General features: G+C 49.5%; 1 protein-coding gene across 5 annotated transcripts in view; it reads left to right on the top strand.

Moving 5' to 3' along the window:
• NTRK3 (neurotrophic receptor tyrosine kinase 3) overlaps positions 1 to 18,557 on the top strand; it is a 380,742-nt gene that overhangs the window by 279,812 nt on the left and 82,373 nt on the right. For 3 of the 5 annotated variants that reach the window (XM_047086794.1, XM_047086795.1, XM_047086793.1), the window contains one exon: positions 774 to 2,846. The exons of the other annotated variants lie outside the window; for them this stretch is intronic. In XM_047086794.1, coding sequence (XP_046942750.1) covers positions 774 to 892 — 119 coding nt within the window. In that variant the 3' untranslated portion in view covers positions 893 to 2,846. Of the gene's footprint in view, positions 1 to 773; positions 2,847 to 18,557 lie in introns of those variants that run through there. 5 annotated transcript variants of the gene reach the window in all.

Raw genomic sequence — 18,557 nt, 5'->3', positions numbered from 1 at the left:
GGAACACCCACGTCTCTGGATCTCCTAATTCAGTCTATGGCAGCGAGGCCGGAAAGGAGCTGAGCTGTCGTGCAAGTGGCCGCCATTGTCATTCCTCCAGGGCGTTTTTATCCTCTGTAAGACTTGGAGTCACGATAAGGCTGCGAGAACAGCCGTTATTTCCTAAATTTCCACCGAGCCGGTGAAATGAGACCAAAAGTCAATGAGAGAGAGCTGGCAGGCTTGGAAGAATAATGCTCCGTTCCCATCCCTCCCCCCCCCCCCGCCCCCGCCACCCCCACGGGTATGGTCAAGGCAACCTATAGAATTCCAGCTCCTAGGGTTAGAAGTGGCCCTCTGGTATCCCTTAGCAATGCAGGTTCTGAGAACGCTTTCCCTCCCGCCCCTTTCCCCCCATCCCAGTGACCCTAGTGGCTGTGCCCTTCCCTAGATGAGGCTGTTCTGCTATTCCGTGACAATCCAAGGCCCAAGCCCCTGAATATTTGACTCCCTTCCCTTCCTCGGTTCAGCGGAGGCCGCAGCAAAATGGAGTGTTTCCAGTTTCTCTGACCACGCTTGGTTTTAAGTTAATCCCCTCCTCCCTCTCCTTCCCTTTTGCTGACAATTCGTTTGACCGTTTCCGATAGATCTGTGTCCGTACCTCCCTCTTCCCCCACCCCCCTCAAGCCCCCTCTCCGTCTCCCCTCCTAGTTTTGATCTTCTTTGGGGGTTTTGGTTTTTACTTTATTTTGCTTTTTTCTGTTTTTCTGTTCTTTTGTTTTTGTTTTTTATAGGTTTCAGAGAAATTATGTTGAATCCAATAAGCCTTCCCGGACATTCCAAGCCTCTTAACCATGGCATCTATGTTGAGGATGTCAGTGCTTATTTCAGCAAAGGACGTCATGGCTTTTAAAAACTCCTTTTAAGCCTCCCTGTTTTGATGTCACCTTGGTAGGCTGGGCCCTCTGAGAGGTGGGAAGCTCTAGGCGCTGTTCTCTTTGGATCCGGGGATGCTAAGTAGAAACCGCATGAGCCACCGGTGCCCCTGCACCCTTTACCGCCACCGAGATGGGTGTCTTCCCCCATCTGCTACTGGCAGGGTCGCCCTTTCCCTCAGTCATCACTGTGCTCCTTTTTTCCCGGCCTCCGAGGCAGCTCCTGCCACCAACTTTAGAGCCGATAAAGAGAATTAAAAACCTGTGCACCAAGAACCACCTTTTAAACACACTAGCCATTCTCTTGCTTTACAAAAACAACCCAACCAGCACGAGAAAGCCTGATGGAAGCCCAGCCGTGCTCCGGCCTCACTTACCCTGCCTGGAAGCGTGGGGTCTCCCTGGCTCTCCCTAGGATACCAGGCTGTCCTCTTAGTGACCTCATCGCCCTGCAGCCTCCAGCGGGGAAGAGCGGCTAAGCAGAGGTGGAGACCACGCGCTGAGAGAGGGGGAGCCAGGCCCAAGTGTTGGCACCAGATTAGGTCTCAGAGGAAAGAATGGAAACCAATCATTTTCTATATATATATATATTTTTGGTTTTTTTGAGGGTTTTTTTGGTGGAGAAAACCATACTTTTTTTGGACACATTTTCCCCCTACCTTCCTCTTCTTTCTGGAATGGCTCACAGTGAGTGTGATACTAGAAAACTCCTTGGCCCCTAGATCGGCAGTCCTGACAAGCTTTTGCTGCGGGAGGTCTTGTCCATCAGTTGGCCATCCTGCTAGGACCACAAGGGACCGAGGGAGCCAGGGGCCAAGGCCCTTCCTACAAGTCCCTGATTCCAGGATTGGCTCTCTACCCCCACTCTCACTTACTCTTGACTCTCAGAACTTTCGGAACCCAATGGAATCACCAGTTCAAGGCCAAGATGAACTGAAGGGGAAGAGAAGGAAAAATTGGCTTCCTCCAGCCCCTCTCATGGAAGTGTCATCCTGTTCTCTGGTCAATATATGTGTTTACTTTGCTTGCTTTGACTCATGCCTTACTCCATGGCCACCCTCTCCCAAAGAGGGGGTTTGCTTCCCCCCACCCCCACCATTTTCCACGTAATCCACTGGGGAGAGGGAAAGGGTAAGGGATGCCTCTCCCCAGCTCTGATAGGAAAGGCACAGTGGTAGAGCCTGAACCTCTCCCAGATTTGCTGCCGTGTTGGGCGAGTGGACTTCGGGCTTGGCCCAGGCGCCTCCGTCGTGGGAAGTCGGCACAGGCTGCCCCTTGATGGGACGGCGGAGAGTGTGAAGCAGGGATCTCCCACGGGGAGCTCCTCGGACAAGATGGTGGTGGCTTTTAACCCCCTAAGTTTTGGGGTGGTGACGCACAGTAATAGAGAATAGTCTCTGCCTTTGGCAAGTTGACGTGGGAAGTAAGAGTCCCGCTTAAGGTTTTCCTTCCTGGGTCCTGTGGATGGTGATTCTTTGTGCCGGGTTCCCAGCCTGATTCTGCAGATGCCTCCATGGGGTTTCAAACCACGAAGCTTTCTAGGTTCTTGGCCCGGATCTGGGGTGGCCTCCCGGACACCGTAGCTTCCAGAGTGTCATGTGGGGATTCAGGTTTCCTCCAGGGCCTTGAGATGTGTGTTTATCCAGCTCCTGCCATCTTCCCCACCACCCTGCCCCCCAACGCTTCGTGTCAGGCTGTTCCCCACCGTGTCCCGCTGACCCTCTGGGCCAGGGCCTCCTCCCGAGTGTGGCTTTAAGGAGTAAGCTTGAGGATGATGTTTTTAATTATTGTAAATCATTACCTCATTTCCAGCCTGCCAGGCTCCATCCACCCCAGCATCCTTTATTCTGCCATTTTCTCACCTTGTGCTATGACAATGGGGCGTTGTATTTCCACAGAGACTTATAGGAGTGTTCAGTGTATAGTTTCTTAATAAACACTTTATTTTCTAATGAAATGACTGCATCAGACCTCTTATTTGGCAATTCTGCAAAGAATGTTAAAGATCCAGAAATTCTCACATTTCCCGCCACACCTATTCAATTGTTACTCTTTTAAAGAAGTTTCTTAGCTCAGTCCCGTTTACAAAAGTGTCTGTAATCTGTTGCACTGGTGGTTTTCATCGAGACTCCTCCAGATAGGTCAAATCCATCTAGTGAACTGTTTTCCTCGTCCTATCAAGGAAGAATTAGAGGCACAGAGAGGTCTAGTGGTTCACCCAGGGTCACACAGCACAAGAAGCAGAGGCCAGGTTCAAACCTGACTCCTCCAGACATTGCTCAAGCGCCCGAGACCCTCGCCTCCTTGGTGTCTGGGAGACTGCTCTGTTTCCTGAGCAGCCGAGGCTTATCGAGATCGTTTCTTCAGAGCTGATGTGTAACAGGTTTGGGGAGTAGAACCGAGGGACCCTCGAACCAGTAAGTCGATAGGATTTTCCCTCACATGGAGCTGGTTTGTACCTTCCCTGGGTCTTGAGGACGTGACCTTGCCAGAGGAGGACTGGGCTCTGGGCTTACAGGCTAGTCTGCTTATCCTTCAGGGACACCCTATCCACACACCCGCACGCACACCCTCAGGTGGGCCAGACTGTCCCATGGGGCTCTTGTGGGCTGCGGGAAGTGGGAGTCATGGGGGTCCTGCCGAGAGTAGAATGCATGAGTGAGCTGGGCACGGCTGTGTGCCCTGGGCTCCTGGCTTTACCCAGCTGGAAGGGGTTGCCATGCCTTCTGTAACTTACGACATCTTCTACCTAGGTGGAGGGACTCTGTATGCAGGACATCTGGGGCAAGAGTGGAGGACAGGGACTGAGGAGACGTTCCTGGGTGGGATTGGACCTTTCACTGGGCCTCAGCAGGCTCTGTTGGAGCTCGCCTCCTTAGCAGGTAACAGTGAGACAGGTAGAGCAAGGTGGGTGAGCTCAAGGCGGAGGTCCAACAGGGACCTCCTGACCCTCATTGATTTAATCTGTTTAAATTGAGTTTGAGCTCCCCCCAGCCTGACCCCAAATGGAAGTTCCTCTCCTCTAGAACGGCCTGGGGAGGGCATTGCCCCAGCTCCGCATTCCCTTGTCCTCGGTGGTCCCAGGTCTGGAACTGGGATCGCCGAGGGGCGGGGCTATTGGGGAAAACTTCCATTTTTAGCAAGAGAGATCCGACCTTTGCTTTGGTCTAATGCATGGAGACTTGGATGCTTGGGAGAGGAGGTGATGGAATGAAATGGCCCCTGAGAAGAGGGGGGGACCAGCACACAGCTCGGACGGAGGGGTGCCACCAGCCTGTGAAGGGAGGGCTGTTCAGCACAGCAGGAGGCAAGAGGAAAGATGAGGGATTAGAGGTTTGGGGCAGCAAAGGGCAGGAGGGCTGGTCTGGTGGCTTCTATTTTGCCTACGAGGTGCAAGGCCAGGCCTTGTGCTGGGAGTGAGATCTGAGGAGAGCTGAAAAGTCTAAAGAGCCAGGGAGAGCAACATTTAGTGCCCAGGACTCTGTTTTCCTGCTGGGCCCCGAAGTCCCAGACGTTTACTGCGGTGTTAGAGCCTCCGGGGCAGTTAGAGCTGGTGCAGGGCAGACCTGGAGAGCACCGCTCAGCCCAGAAGGATGCTGCCTTGGACAGGCTTCGTGCAGGGAGGCTCCGGGGACCAGCAAGGCCTTTCGGGTTTGGAATCTTCCCCATGGGATTTCACAGTGGTTTTCCTGAACCTCAGCGTACGTTTTGGTCCCGTGGTTCAGGTCCACAGCTGACGCAGGCCATGAAGCCTGTGTGTTTGCCGGGTGGCTAGACGGATCTTTGTTCTGGAAGGGGTGTTTGAGGAGCAACGGTTCTGAACCCTACTCTCTGGAGCCTGGAGAGCAGGAAATTCGCTGTGTCTTTCAAGACAGTGGTGAAAACGGGGGGTGGGGCCCTCCAGGGACATGCTCTGGAGAGGCTCGGAGCCTTTCACAAGGGCTACATGGCCAGATCCTGGAACTGGCTGCCAAGCGCCCAAGAATGGGCCCACCTGTGGGACGTTAACAACAACCGTATGTCCCTTCTGCAGACGCGCTCAAAGCCAGGCACATTTTACCCCGGAAGAAGCGGACGCTCAGAAAGTAACCAGCCCTGGTTTTCACAGCTGGTGACCGGCAGAACCAGGGCTGACAGGAGGTCTCCTGGACTTCGCAGTGTGCTCCACAGAGCGGCCTGTCTGTTGCTTCTGGAAGGCCGCAGTCCTGGGGGGCTGCACAGCCACCCCTCCCGAGGTGAACAAGTCTTTCAGGGCTCTCCGAGGCTAGATGCCATCCTCCCTAAGCTCCTCCTGGCGCCTCTCAAACACGGTGATTTTAAAGACTCCCCAGAAAAGAATATCTGGGGAGTTTTTTCTTTATCCCATTCTAGCATTTTGTGACCCCGGGCACCCGAAAGCGTGGTTGGTCTTAGGTCTAAGATGAATGATGTGGCTTGCAGTTGGCAAGATTCCCAGGCAGACGATGGTGGCATCTTTGATGTTGGGGGAGGGCTTATTGGGTGAGACACCCCGTTCTCAGGATGGTGGGTGAGGCTGCCCACGTCTGGGCAAGTGTGAGCAGCTTTGGACAGGAAGGTGGTGGAAGGAAGGCAGATCCTTGCCTGACGCTTCCCGTCCGTATTCGAACTTTCTTGTCCCACTCAAAAGACGTCCCGGTGTGTCGAAACTCAGCCACATGCTTCTAACCCGGGAAAAGAACCGACGCGAAGCGCGTGTAATGCGGAAGCCAAGAATCTGGCCTCTGGGCTGCCCTGGCTCTTCCCTCTTGTGTGGGAATTCCTTCCGCCAAGCTTACAGCAGCCACGTCCTCACCGCCACCTCTCAGCCACAGGTGTGACCTCAGCACAGGGGGGACTGTGCCGGGATGCCTCTCCTGCCCGGGCCCGGTTTCCACAGGCCGAGCCCAGGCACGAGCAGAGACTCCCGCGTCTCTGACACAGTAGTGAGGGGGCCAGAGGGGCTTTGATGGCACGGAGGCTGGACAAGAGCAGGTGGATCAATGCAGCCATGCCGGACGTGGGTCGGGCAGGGGGCCTTCATTCTTCGGGGTGCAGGGAGCCTGAGCTCCGGGTAGACTCCCGCATTGCTGCTACAGTGGTTCTGGAAGGGAGAGAGAAATAGGGGAGGAGGGGGCAGGCGCAGGGGGGGTAGTGATGCAGGCTGCTCTGGGGAGGACGGGAATGGAGAGCAACTCTGGCGTGTGACAGTGGAGAAGGTGACGGGGCAGCAAGGAGCAAAGGACGGACGGGGAGCCTGGTTTGCAACCAGATTGTCCACGGGGCCTGGGGCTACCCCCCCCCCCCCCGCAGCCACCCTTCAGTGGGGCCGATGTAGGCAGAGCCCACGTTTGCCTTGAGGCTCCGGCTCTGCCCTTTGCCGTTAGAAATCCTGTGACCACACCCCCCTTCCCACCTTCCGCAAAACCTCAGCCTGGATCTGACACCACTCTCAGAGCTAAGTGACACTCCTGGTTCAACCCTACTCGAACCCCAAAGTGAGTTGAAGGAGATGAGCTTGCTGGCAAGAGATAAAGGTCCCCTGCCTGCTTTTTTGGGAGGTGGTTCGAAAATTCCATCAGGATTCTGAGATCCATTTAGGTAGGATTTGAATCCCAATTCTTCCTTTTCGGTGGGTGGCTCATCAAGGAACCCAGGGGTCCCCTTGGAATTAAAGCTCTGCTTGCTCAGGGAGGTTTCTGCATGGGGGATGAGGTCTGTGGCCTCTCCGTACTTTCGTCCCCGTCCATCAGGACACTTCCCCTCCATCACCAGATATCTGGGTGTAGACCTCTGAAGGCTAAGTCGTCTTTCCACACCGTGCTGGGCTCGAGGTGGATGGCAGTGCGTGGCTCGAGTGTTCTGTGTGCTCCGGGCGGGGGACGGTGATTGCTGGGGAGGAGGAGGAGGTATCGGGACCGGCCTCGGATAAGGCCCGCGGGCTGCCCTAAACAAGGAACAGGCAGGCGGGAGGGTCTCTGAGGATCCCACATCCCGCAGGGACGTACAGGATGCTGCTGGCTCGGATTCTGTGCCAAAGGCCTCCGGCCCAAGGCAAGGCTCAGTCCGTGCGGGTGCACTCTGGGAAGGAATTTGGAACTATTTGGGGGAGAGGGGAGAGGCAGGATTACCCCGTTCCCAGAGAACAGCCAGAGCCGCAGAGAGGTCCCGGCCGAGGGCCTCGGTGACCCTTCCCAAGCCTAGCAAACAGGAGACACGCGAGCTTGCTGCACGTGACCAACGCCACCCTGAGCGGCTCAGGGTCGTGGTTTTTCTCCCCGTGACCCTCTCTGCAAACAGGAGCTGCCAGAGGCCTCTCTGAAGTAGAGGAATTGAACTTGGACTTGGCTGAGAGCGGAGAGAGGGGTACCCGGCGTAGGCAGAGAGGCTGAGCACGTCTCCCCACGCCCCTGTCAGAGCAGGGTCAAGCGACAATCAGGGTTTGGAGTGATGGCCGACACTCCCCACTCAGCAGTGGAAAGGGTTTGAAGACCAAGGAGCGAGCCAGCCCAAGGTGTGAATGAGTTCCGGGGTGGCGCTCTCTCGTTTTGGCCTCGTCACAGTTCGGGGGGCAGGGCGTCCTGTCAGCTCGGATACTCCCCCTACCCCACCCGCCCTGGCCAAGCCTGACTCTGGTGAGTAACGCCTGAGGCCTTGGTGGCCAGTAGTGGCACCCAGGCTGCCTTCGTGGCTCTCTTCCCTCCTCAGTTTCTGCCGCCCGCGAGCTGTTACCACGGCAGTGGCGTGAACCTGGGTTCCCCCTTTGCGGGCCTCAGTGGAGCTATTGGCCCCTCTCCCTTAAAAAGACACAGGCTTCCCTCCTTTGTCCCCACGTTCGTCCTGCAGTGAGAAGGGCAGGGACCTTTCTTTCCCCAGAAAGGTGATTTCCTTGCTGTCAAATGTGGCCGGGTGACACTTCTTTTATAGAGCTCGGAAATGCCACCTCCTTTTACCCTGAAGCTGACACCAGTTGTGGTCTGTTTTGGTCCTTGGGTCATTGTTTTGAAATTGCGACACCGTGTTCTTTACTCTGCAAGGCTTGCGACAGCCTTTGGCCAAAGGTCGTGCTATCCTGACTCCCAAATGGACTTCTCAGGGGAAAGAGAGGGTGTGGGGCTGCGGGAAGGGGTCACAGGTGCTCTGAAGGGAAGGAGGTGCGTCTGTAGTCTGTGATGTGGCTCTCTAATTGGCTGAACAGGCCTGGGGTAATATTTACTTCACACAGCCAAGGTTCTTGGGGGTATCGGGAACACATGCCTTGGAAAGTCCTTGAGTTTGAAGCTGAGAAGGTTTAGATCCCTAACACAGGAGACCTCCGGACCTACAGGACTTCTCTCATTCCTAGTCTTTATCAGCATGGGTTGGACAGGCTGTCCCCAAGATCTGCCCTCCTGCTGCCAAAGTCAAGAAGGCGCAAGTCCTAAAGTCTGTGTCCCCTGGGCCATCCAATGTGGGTGTTCCTCCCAGACCCTCCTTCAGACAATCTCAGGGAGAAAGAACATTCCAGAATGCAGGCTAGTTGCCGAGTCCGGCCTGTCTATTCTATATACACTGGAGTGTTAGCCTTCTCTTGCTATTAGTTCTGAGAGAAAACTCACATAACAGCCTGAGGGGAAATCTCACAGCCATTTTCGTCCTGAGCCACGGTCTCCACAAGCTCAGTCTGGCCAAGAGGTCACATCCAGGATCCGTGACTCTGGCAGCTCTTATCTGAGGGCCACAGCTTTGGACTGAAGCCTTTCACTTCAGAGGGAGCCAGATGCCGAGCGGGCCGGTGAGAACCTCAGTCCGCTCTTTCCCACAGTCAGTGGGAGCAGAGAAGGCATCACAAATATAGAATAGATTCTGAGGATGTCCTTCTTGGGAGAATTTAAATTCTGAGTCCGTGTTTGAATGACTCATGGAATCCTTCCATCTTTGTGGCTGTCGGTTTGGCATTTTTGCTACCATAACAGGCAATTGCCACTGGTTACCTCTGTTACCAAAGGGCCAATATCGTCACGAAGAAGACCAGAATAACCCACTGTGTATTTTCAGGATGGCGTTTTTGGCCATCTTAGTTGCTTCAGAGGGTCAATCCCTTGACCAACTATTGTCTCATGTGAATTGATCGGGTTTTTTTGGGCAAAACTTCAGTTTCTGCAATATGACTCTCTCTCAATTTGAGTCCTCAGTGTTCAGAGAAACCTTTTCCTCTTACTCCAGTTATTAGGTAAACGATGTAATAAACAGTGTCGTCAGGATCAAGTGCTCTCCTTTCCATTGGCTGCAACAATGCTTTCCTAAGAGCCCATCAAATAACTTTGGAGAATGTTACACGGTATAGCCAATGTCTTACAGATTCACAGTACACATTAGGATATAAAAGGCTCTGAGAAGTCCTCCTTTAAATAAACCTTTTTGTCCTACCACTTTCCCAATCTAATTGAACATAGACTTCTCTTAATACCTACCAATAGATTGACACACACACATTTTAGGTAACACCGAGTTATGGTGTGGTCACAGCTTTTTTTTTTTTTTTTTAAGAAGAATGAAGTAGGATGTTAACCACTGACCTTATATCATGATGAACGACCACACCCCAATACCTTTGCCCAGCTATGGCGTCCGTCCCTACTTCTGCCCTCTGCCCTGTATAGAGGCAACAATGAATCTGGGAGCTGTTGGATAGGTACTCTTGTGAAGCAGGAAACCTTCACTGTGGTATCTCAGAAGAAAATGGTAAGTCATTTCAGATAAGCGTTTAAGACTTCAGCACTAACCCTGGCTGCACTCCCGGGCTGGTGGAGGTGACATCATCTAGGGGTAGTACACAGAATTGAAGATGTAAATGACTTGGGGTAAGTTACCTTTCCGTGTTCCGCATCTCTCTCTCAACTTGCTAATCCTCAGATAAAAGACTCTACTAGACGGGTGCCCCAAATGCCATATCCCCGTGAATCGCTATTGTCTCCTGGTGGGGGACATCTTCTGGTTCTTGGGGTCATCTCCCTCTGCTGAATGTCTTGGTGTATCACATGTGAAGAATACCTCTGCCCCCCCGCCCCGAAAGGCTGGGGGGCTTGAAAGCAAGGGGAGGGAAGTAGAGAGAGAAATGGCTGCCCGTTTGCCTGAGGGTTGGTGGATTTCTTTGGATGAGGAAGGAAGCAGATGCTTGGGGGTTAATAGACCCTCTCTGTCACAGTTGGACGGGGCCAAGCGGGAGCTCTCGGCAAGATTTTCCGACTTTGATCTCAAGAAGGCAGCTCTGCCTAACAAATAGTCTGAAATGTCAAAGAATAAATGTTAAAGCTTGAGGGGTCGTTCTCTGGGGAGTTGCCTGGGCTGGCTGGGGAGGGAGGGGAGGAGGGAGAGAGGGACACAGCAGAATCCTTCACATAAAGATTCCGACTTGGTTTTGTGATATTTAAGAAAAAAGAAAACTCTGAATTATTTATAGCACAGAAGATGGAAGCAGGCTGTAGAGAAGTGGCCAGGCTTAAGACGGTGGTTCATGTTCCATTATTTATCTGCCCCAGCCTTGAACTGGCAAAACTTGCCTCGTTAGTGACGTGCCACTGACCTCTCCTTGAGTTACTTATTATTAGTATTACTCGTATTACTATTACTATTATTATATTAATTTAAAAAATTCAAGTCTTTTGACATGGGAGTTGGGGGGAGGCAATTTCTAGAAACAGTTGTTGCAAAAAGCAGGAGTTATCTCTTCCTCTTGAGGGGTCTCCAACATGTCCTTCACCGCCTGTTTCCACACCCACCAACGTGCATAGTGCTCCTGGGTGGGTGTGAAGCATCTTGGTTTGGGCCTGGCTTCCAGTTGGCCATGTTGCTATTATTTCATCATGGCGGATATATCTCCTGATACGTTCCGTTTGCAAAATGGAGGCAATGATCATATGCCTTTTCTGGGTATGCCGGGGAAGTGAATGATGCCATGTGTTCAGAACACCTCAGTGCCTGGGTAGGGGTGGAGGGCAGAGAAAATAGCATCAATGTTGTGTGAGGGGGGTAAAAAGGAATTAGAAGAAATTTAAAAAGGGAAAATCAGAAGTGATAGAGGGATTAGTGTTAAAGCTGGAAAGAATGAAGTCTTTTCATCTGCTTATTTTGGACAGTGATGTTGTTTAGATGTTTAAAAAAGTGCTTCTGGTTGCTAATCACATCCTGATTCTATAGCGTGGGTAATTGAAATCCACTGATAATCTCAGAATTGCAGTTAAATTAAAAATGACAAGCTTCAGATGCTCTGCCTTCTCCCTCCACAAATAATACAAATGTGCTCTCGGTCCCCGTGCCTCCCAATTGTTCTGCACACCCTGGACATTCTCAGAGACGCGAACAAATGGAACGGGTTTTTGACAGGTTGGGGATGTTGAGGTGAAGCTAGTCCAAGTACAAACTGATCATAGATAGGCCTCCAAGCATCACTGTGCTTACTATGTATTACTTTTATTGAAAATACTAATACTCCTGCTGTTTTTTCTGGACTTGTCTTTTCCCCACCTAGAAGAACCCAGAGAACATTTTGCAGCTAAAATGTCACAGTGACACTCCTGTTATAAAACTCTGAAAATGTACTTATTTTTATACCCGGTAACTTACTCTACCTCTCAGAAAGATCTTTCAAATATCTTTCCTCCACTGCCTGCTTTCGGTGATGTAGAAGTGTGACCAGCATTGTTGCTGTAGGGCAGTGGTTCTCAGACCCCTTGGGCTTGGGACCCCTTTACAATCTTAAAAATTATGAGGACCTTAAAGAGCTTTTGCATGTGGGTTAAATCCATCTCTGTTTACTGCAGTGGAAACCAGAACTGAGCAAGATCTTAAAAACACAAGCACATGCACACATCCCACTCAGCCATCAGGTGATGTCATCACGTAGCAGGAAGCCACTGGAAAAACGCCACATACACCTGTAAGAAAATGAGAGGGGAAAAAAAATGCATAGACCATCTCAGTAGACCTTAGGCTTTAAACCTTCCTAGGAAAATAGTTTTAACACATGGCTCTCCTGATAAGGTCTTGGGGCTACCAGAAGTCTCTGGACCACATTTTGAGACCTGCTGCTGTAGGGAAACTGAGACCCAAGCAGCTTCTCAAATCTAGTCTGGGTCCCTTTGTTGTCGGTGAATGATACCAGTCAGGCTCTTTGCTCCAAGTGTGGGGCTACCGTCAGAACCCCATTTCTTCATGCAGATACCACTGATGATGCAGATACTCAGTTGCTAGGAATACGGGAAATACACGGGAAGGAATTCATCTATTCTGAAGAAAACTGAGAGACAGATGTTTGCTTGCTCTGGAGAAGGAGCATGGGCTTGCTGTAGCAGTAAGCATGATTGGCTGATTGAAGACACTCATCACGAATAGGGTTTTAAAATCCTGATGGTGAAAGAGGGTGGAATGAATGGCATGGGATGAAGGAAATTTACAATCAACACCTTGTAGGTCAGAAGCCCAAACGTGTGTATTCTAGCCCTCCAAGTGCATCACATTTGGATTTGTCTAAGGAACGTGTGGGGCTCAGCAGTGTTCTACCAGGACCCATAGGAGTGTCTGTTTTAAGTTTAGAGACCCTGCCCCCTCCCTTACACTCCTGACCTGGAAAGTTCTGGTAGAGGGAGATAGGACTGTGAAGTGCATGACATCGTAGGGACCGTTGGGTTAACTCTGTGCACATCTCAGACAGTCCTTTGTCATTTGTACCTTCGTACCCCAGATTTGTCTTTCATACCGCAGGGACTGAGAACTGCTCTCAGCTTGTTCTGAGATGCTCTTTGACACCAGTACCGACAGTCCTCTCCAGGAGAATAGGGCTTTTCGAGAATATTTCTGAGGTCATGAGCAGATGGTTCGTTGATTCGCCCTTCAAACACATACTGGGCATCTGCTCAATGCCGTGCACTCTGCCACTGAGTGAAGGAGTCATGTTTCCTACCCTCAAGAACTTTTCCTACCCTCAAGTCTAGTGAAGTCAGTCTTTCTCAAAGACTGGTAGTGACCTGTTGCCCAGGGGACACACATGGAGACAGTTTTGGGTGTCACAACTGAAGGCAGGCATTACTGAGAACCCCTAAAAGTCACGTGACCCAAAATGGCAGTCGTGCCAAGGTCGAGAAACCCAGTCTAGTATGAAGATAGAAGGCTACCTCTTAGTCTTGGCTAAGAAGGACCCCATACTTTTCAGGACCTTCCTACAGCTGCCACGAGTCCAAGGGCCATGGAAAGTGACCACCTGGAGCCTGGGCCTTACTCCCCTTCTAGGTGCAGTTGCCTAAACCAGAATTGCTCAGCAAAATGGCTCTTAGCTCACTTCCATGCCATGTGCGGACCTCTCCATCGGTCTATTCTCCTAAGGATGGGTTGCACTGCAGACATATGTACTGCCGAGCCCAAGGGTTGGCCAAGGGGGCTGGCTGCTGTTTAGGGCAGAGGGGAGTATGATTGTGGCATGGTTCAGGCTAGGTGGGGCCCTTTGGTTGTGGGAAGGAGAAGGAGAGCGGGCTGGGGCCAAGTCTCTGGCACAACCTGTCCCAACTCACAACTCCAAGGAGCCTGAGACACCTACATTCTTACCTTGCCCTTCAAATCATTCCGAAAATACATTTAACAGGGTAGGAGGATAGGATGTACTATATTTAACAGCATGTTGGCTTGACTTACAACTTTCAAATCTTCAGATCTGTGAGATACGGGCTTCAATAATTCTCTTGTTCCTGGTCCTGCAAATGTAAGGGGCAGGCCTGGTGCAGACTAGTGAATAATTATGAGGCAATATGATGAAATTATGCATGAGATAAACATAGGGGAGGGACACTTCATTTTTCAGTGCAGCGCTTAAAAATACTGGATCTTGACATCTGTTTGCAGCTGTATAAATAGAAATGGCAGTTCAAGGAACCCCACAATTAGGGTGATGAGTTGAGACTTCCAATGTCCCATTGTTTAAAGAGGTGTCTCTCTCTTCGAGCCTTGGGAAGCCTAATCCCTTTGCCCCATGGCCTTTTGGCAGCCTCAGGCTGTTGGAGGTGGGCATTCTGCCTGCTGGGCCATCTCCACGCTGGGGCAGTGCTCAGGTGGTGTCATGCCCTTGTCAGGTTGCCATGGAGACTGATCTCGAGGTCCTCACGATTAATTGGTATTTATTGGGGATCTGCAGTTTTCTAGATGCTGTGACCAGCACTGTACAGGAGAGAGAGAAAGGCCGCACCCCCCCCCCCATTTTGCATTGTTGAGAGGGTATCATTCTGTAACGGAGAGGTAAAGACCCAGGAGAAATTGAATAGGAAGGATATATTTTTTCTTCTAATAACACTGTGGGGTTTTTTTTCTGATTACGAAAGTAATTTATATTCACAGTAGAAAATTTGTTGAAATACAGAAAAGCACACAAACACATAAATTATCCACCATCCCATCACCCAGAGACAACACTGTTAACATTTTAGCTTTCTGCCTTCTAATCTTTTTTATGTACTTATTTAATTATTTAACGAAATCAAATCATTCTATGTGCATGTGCGTGCACATGCATTATTTGCTACTTTCTTTTTTATAAGATCGCATGTGCCATTTACACAATATTTTGCAATATGAAAATTTTGTATAAGCCATATATTCACATGGTTCCAAACACACACACACACACACACACACACACACACACGAAGGCACATGAATATTCATAGCAGCACTTTTAAAAATACCTAAAAGGTAGAAACAACCCAGATACCTCTGAACTGGCAGATGGATAAACAAAATGTGGCATATACATAGAATGGAATATTATGCAGTATGGAAAAGGAATGAAGTACAGGGGTACCTGGGTGGCTCATTCGGTTAGGCATCCGACTTCAGCTCGGGTCACGATCTCACCGTCTGTGGGTTTGAGCCCCACGTCGGGCTCTGTGCTGACAGCTCAGAGCCTGGAGCCTGCTTTGGATTCTGTGTCTCCCTCTCTCCCTGCCCCTCCCCTGCTCACGCTCTGTCTCTCTTTCTCAAAAATAAATAAACATTAAAAATTTTTTTTAAAAAAGGAATGAAGTGCTGACACATGCTACAATATTAATAAATTTCAAATACATGATGTTAAGGGACAGAAGCCAGACTCAAAAGATCCCATTTTGAATGAGGCCATTGGTATGAAATATCCCGAAGAGGCAAAGCTTTAGAGAGAAAAAGTAGATTAGTGGTTGTGTAGGGCTGGGGTTGAGAATTGGAAGTAACTATAAATGGACCCAAGAGATCTTATTGGGGTGATGAAGATGTCCTAACGCTGGATTTTGGTGGCTGTGCCACTTGGTAGATTTACTAAAAATTGTTGAATTGTACATTAAAATGGGTGGATTTGGGGCCTCTGGCTGGCTCAGTCATGGAGTTTGTGACTCTTGATCTTGGGGTTGTAAGTTTAAACGCCACATTGGGTGTAGAAATTACTTAAAAAATGAAATCTTTAAAAATAAAATAAAATGGGTGAATTTTGTGGGAGGTCAATAATGCCTCAATAAAGTTTACATATATAATGTAGTAAATATACATGTAAAACAAAGTATATGTAAGTATATAACATATAAAATAAGTGTATAAAGTATATTTATGCAAAATAAAGTTTATGTATGGATATTCTCTGCCTCAATATTATTGATACATATATCAATAACATATGTATTGATATATTGATATATAATAGTATATATATTGATATGTAATATTGAGGTAGAGGATAGCTCTCTCTGTATAAACTTTATTTTATATAAATATGCTACATGCATTTATTTTATATATTATATACTTATACTTTATTTTACATACATATTTACTGTGTTATATATAAGGTTGAGGTACTATTTACACATCTGTTGAGGTATTAATAACATATATATCAATATATGATTGATGAAGATATATATATATATATATATATATATATATATCAATAATATTGAGGTAAACAATACATATATCTTGGAGCACCTGGGTGGCTCAGTCAGTTAAGTGTCCAACTTCGGCTCAGGTCATGATCTTGTGGTTCGTGAGTTCGAGCCCCACGTCGGGCTCTGTGCTGACAGCTCAGAGCCTGGAGCCTGCTTCGGATTCTGTGTCTCCCTCTGTCTCTCTGTGCCCCTCTCCCGCTCTTGTCCCTGTCTCTCAAAAATGAATAAATGTTAAAAAAATTTTTAAAAATACATGTATCTTAACAATATTGAGGCAATTAATACCTCAATAAAGTTTATATATATAAATTTTAATCTACATCTTTATGTCAATATGTATATCAGTACCTATCGGTCTATCTAATGGTGAGAATTCCCCTTCCTATACCTGTCCCTCATCTGTAGACTCTTCCTATTACCACTATCACCACGTAGGTAACCGCTGAGTGTCATTATCAATTATGTATGAATAACCATCTGTAAACAACTATGAAATATGTTCTTCTTCTTCCTCCATATTTGCAGTATATCATACATATCATTCTACACTTTTTGGTTTCCCCCTGCCAGTTTCTTGAAGGAAACCTTATTCTTTTTCTAGAAATAAATACTATTCCATTGTATCGGTGTATCAAATTGATTTAATTTCTTCACAGTATTTTCTCTTACAACTAACTGCGATGCCTTGAACCTAAATATAATATTAATACAGGACCAAATAATCCCAATAGGCTATTGGATCCATCTGATTTGTATACGCAGCCCATATGTGTACTGTCAGTAGTAATATATGAGAATGGGGTACCCCACAACCTCAATAAATAGTGGGTCATAGCAGGATTTTTAATGGCTGGATAATGTTTCACTTTGTGGATATGCCGTATTTATTTCATTTATCCCCGATATTTGGAAGCTAGGATTCTTCTGTTTTATTTATTCAGTTCTTAGTGAATAAGAGAGCGTGTGTTTCAGAACTTTTGGTAGCGAGGCTGAACGAGGGGAAGGGTGAAGGCAGCCCCCCAGCAGGGCACTGTGCGTCACAGCATCACTGCCTTGTGGCCCATGGCAGATACCCCTGGGTATGTAAATACCCAGCCGGTACCCAGCAAATGATCTTTCCAGACAGCTGTCTTCTTGTGACAGAGAGTTGACATAGGAAGAGCCATCTCTTTCTGAAACATGATGGCTTAAAATCCCAGGATGCAAATTTAATGAACACAGGGGTCATTGGTCATTACCTTTTCCCAGGTGACTTCTGAGTGCTGCCCACACTCCCATCGTGTTCTTCCCCAAAATGCTCTTCTGGTCAGAGCCTTACCAACTTTTAGGGCTGGGGTTCCGAGCTGCACAGTTCAGAAATGTTAATGGGATTCTGAGTGAAGCTTCTAATCTCATATGTCGTACAGATGGCTAACCAAGCGTGGCACTTTGACTTTCTCAAGGTCAGGGTGAGGGTTGGGAGGCAGTACCCATGTATCCTGACCTCCTGCCCTGGCCTTTAAGCAGGAGGCCTCCTGGGAACACACTGAGTGGGACATGACAGTAGAGATTGAAAGCGGCTGTAAAAAGGCCACAGACAGTTCAGAGCGAGGCATTTCCAGCCAACCCGCTGATCTGGGCACTAGGCAGAGGAGGGGCCCAAACTGGAGAGAAGTCAACGCGTTGGAGCAAATTCAAGGAAATAGCAACAGGAAATACGGAGGGGTGGAGATTGATCATAAGATTATCCAAATCTGCAGCCCTTTTGCTCAAACGGTAGGTATGTTTTTGCTCTTGCAGCTCTCAGTGGTGACAGCAAAGCCCATGCTGGGCTTCCAACATGCCATCTCCTCTTTTTCTAAAAGGGTCCTTAGTGTCCTTGCAGGGGTGGGCATGGGACGGAAACTGACAAGTAGGAGAAATTTGCCCTCCCTTCTTCTGAGTTCCTGGGCTCTTGTCTGCTGGAGATGAGGTCCTAGGGGCAGAGAAGGTCCGTGGACAGCACAGCAGATGATACAGAAGAAATGCAAATATGTGGGGGCACAGACGAGCGTAAGGGGGTGGTTATTAAGGATCGAGATCTGGTAGCAACAGGGAAGGGGAAAAAAAAACTGAGCTTGGGAGGAGCACTGAAGTCGAACCAACAAGTGCAATTAGGTTTGTGTCACTTCCTACAGCCCAGGCAAGCTGTTCATTGGTCATCTGTCAGGGGTGGCTGCCTAGATGCCATGTGTATTCCAGGATCCCTGGGCGTCGGTCCTTTCTATCTGCCAGGCTGAAGGAGGGACAGTGGATGCCAGCCCTGGATGCCCGCTCAGGCATGTGTGGCCCACCATATGAGGCTCTCTGGCATCCTCCCGGAAGCCAGGGTAGCTGGGAATCAAGGAAGTACAGGATGGGAAGGAATTCGGAGAGGCTTCCAAGCTCCCTCCCCGCGATGGGATTGCAGAGAAGCAGTTGCGGGCAGTTGGAGCAGGCGTTAGCTGTTGATGGCCAGGCCGGAGGGAGGCCACTGGCCTCTCATCGCTCATTCTGTCCAGCCATGCCCTTGGCAGGACCCGCCCCAGCGCCGGAAGCAGGGGCCCTCGGGGCGCCACGGTGCCCAGCCAGGAAGCGGCCCTGCCTTGCAGCCGCTTCGAACGTGCTCTGCTCCCGCCCGCCTAACTTCTCCCTCCCCTTCCTCAGTTCCCGCTACAGCTGGCATGCCAGTGTGCAGACTGTTAATGCTTCG

Source organism: Lynx rufus, unplaced genomic scaffold (assembly GCF_022079265.1).
Source record: "Lynx rufus isolate CCGP_SWC_20201006 ecotype Redwood Valley unplaced genomic scaffold, mLynRuf1.p SCAF_21, whole genome shotgun sequence".
Taxonomy (NCBI): domain Eukaryota; kingdom Metazoa; phylum Chordata; class Mammalia; order Carnivora; family Felidae; genus Lynx; species Lynx rufus.
Note: the sequence above shows the minus strand (reverse complement) of the source record. Positions and strands in the feature narration are given on the sequence as shown.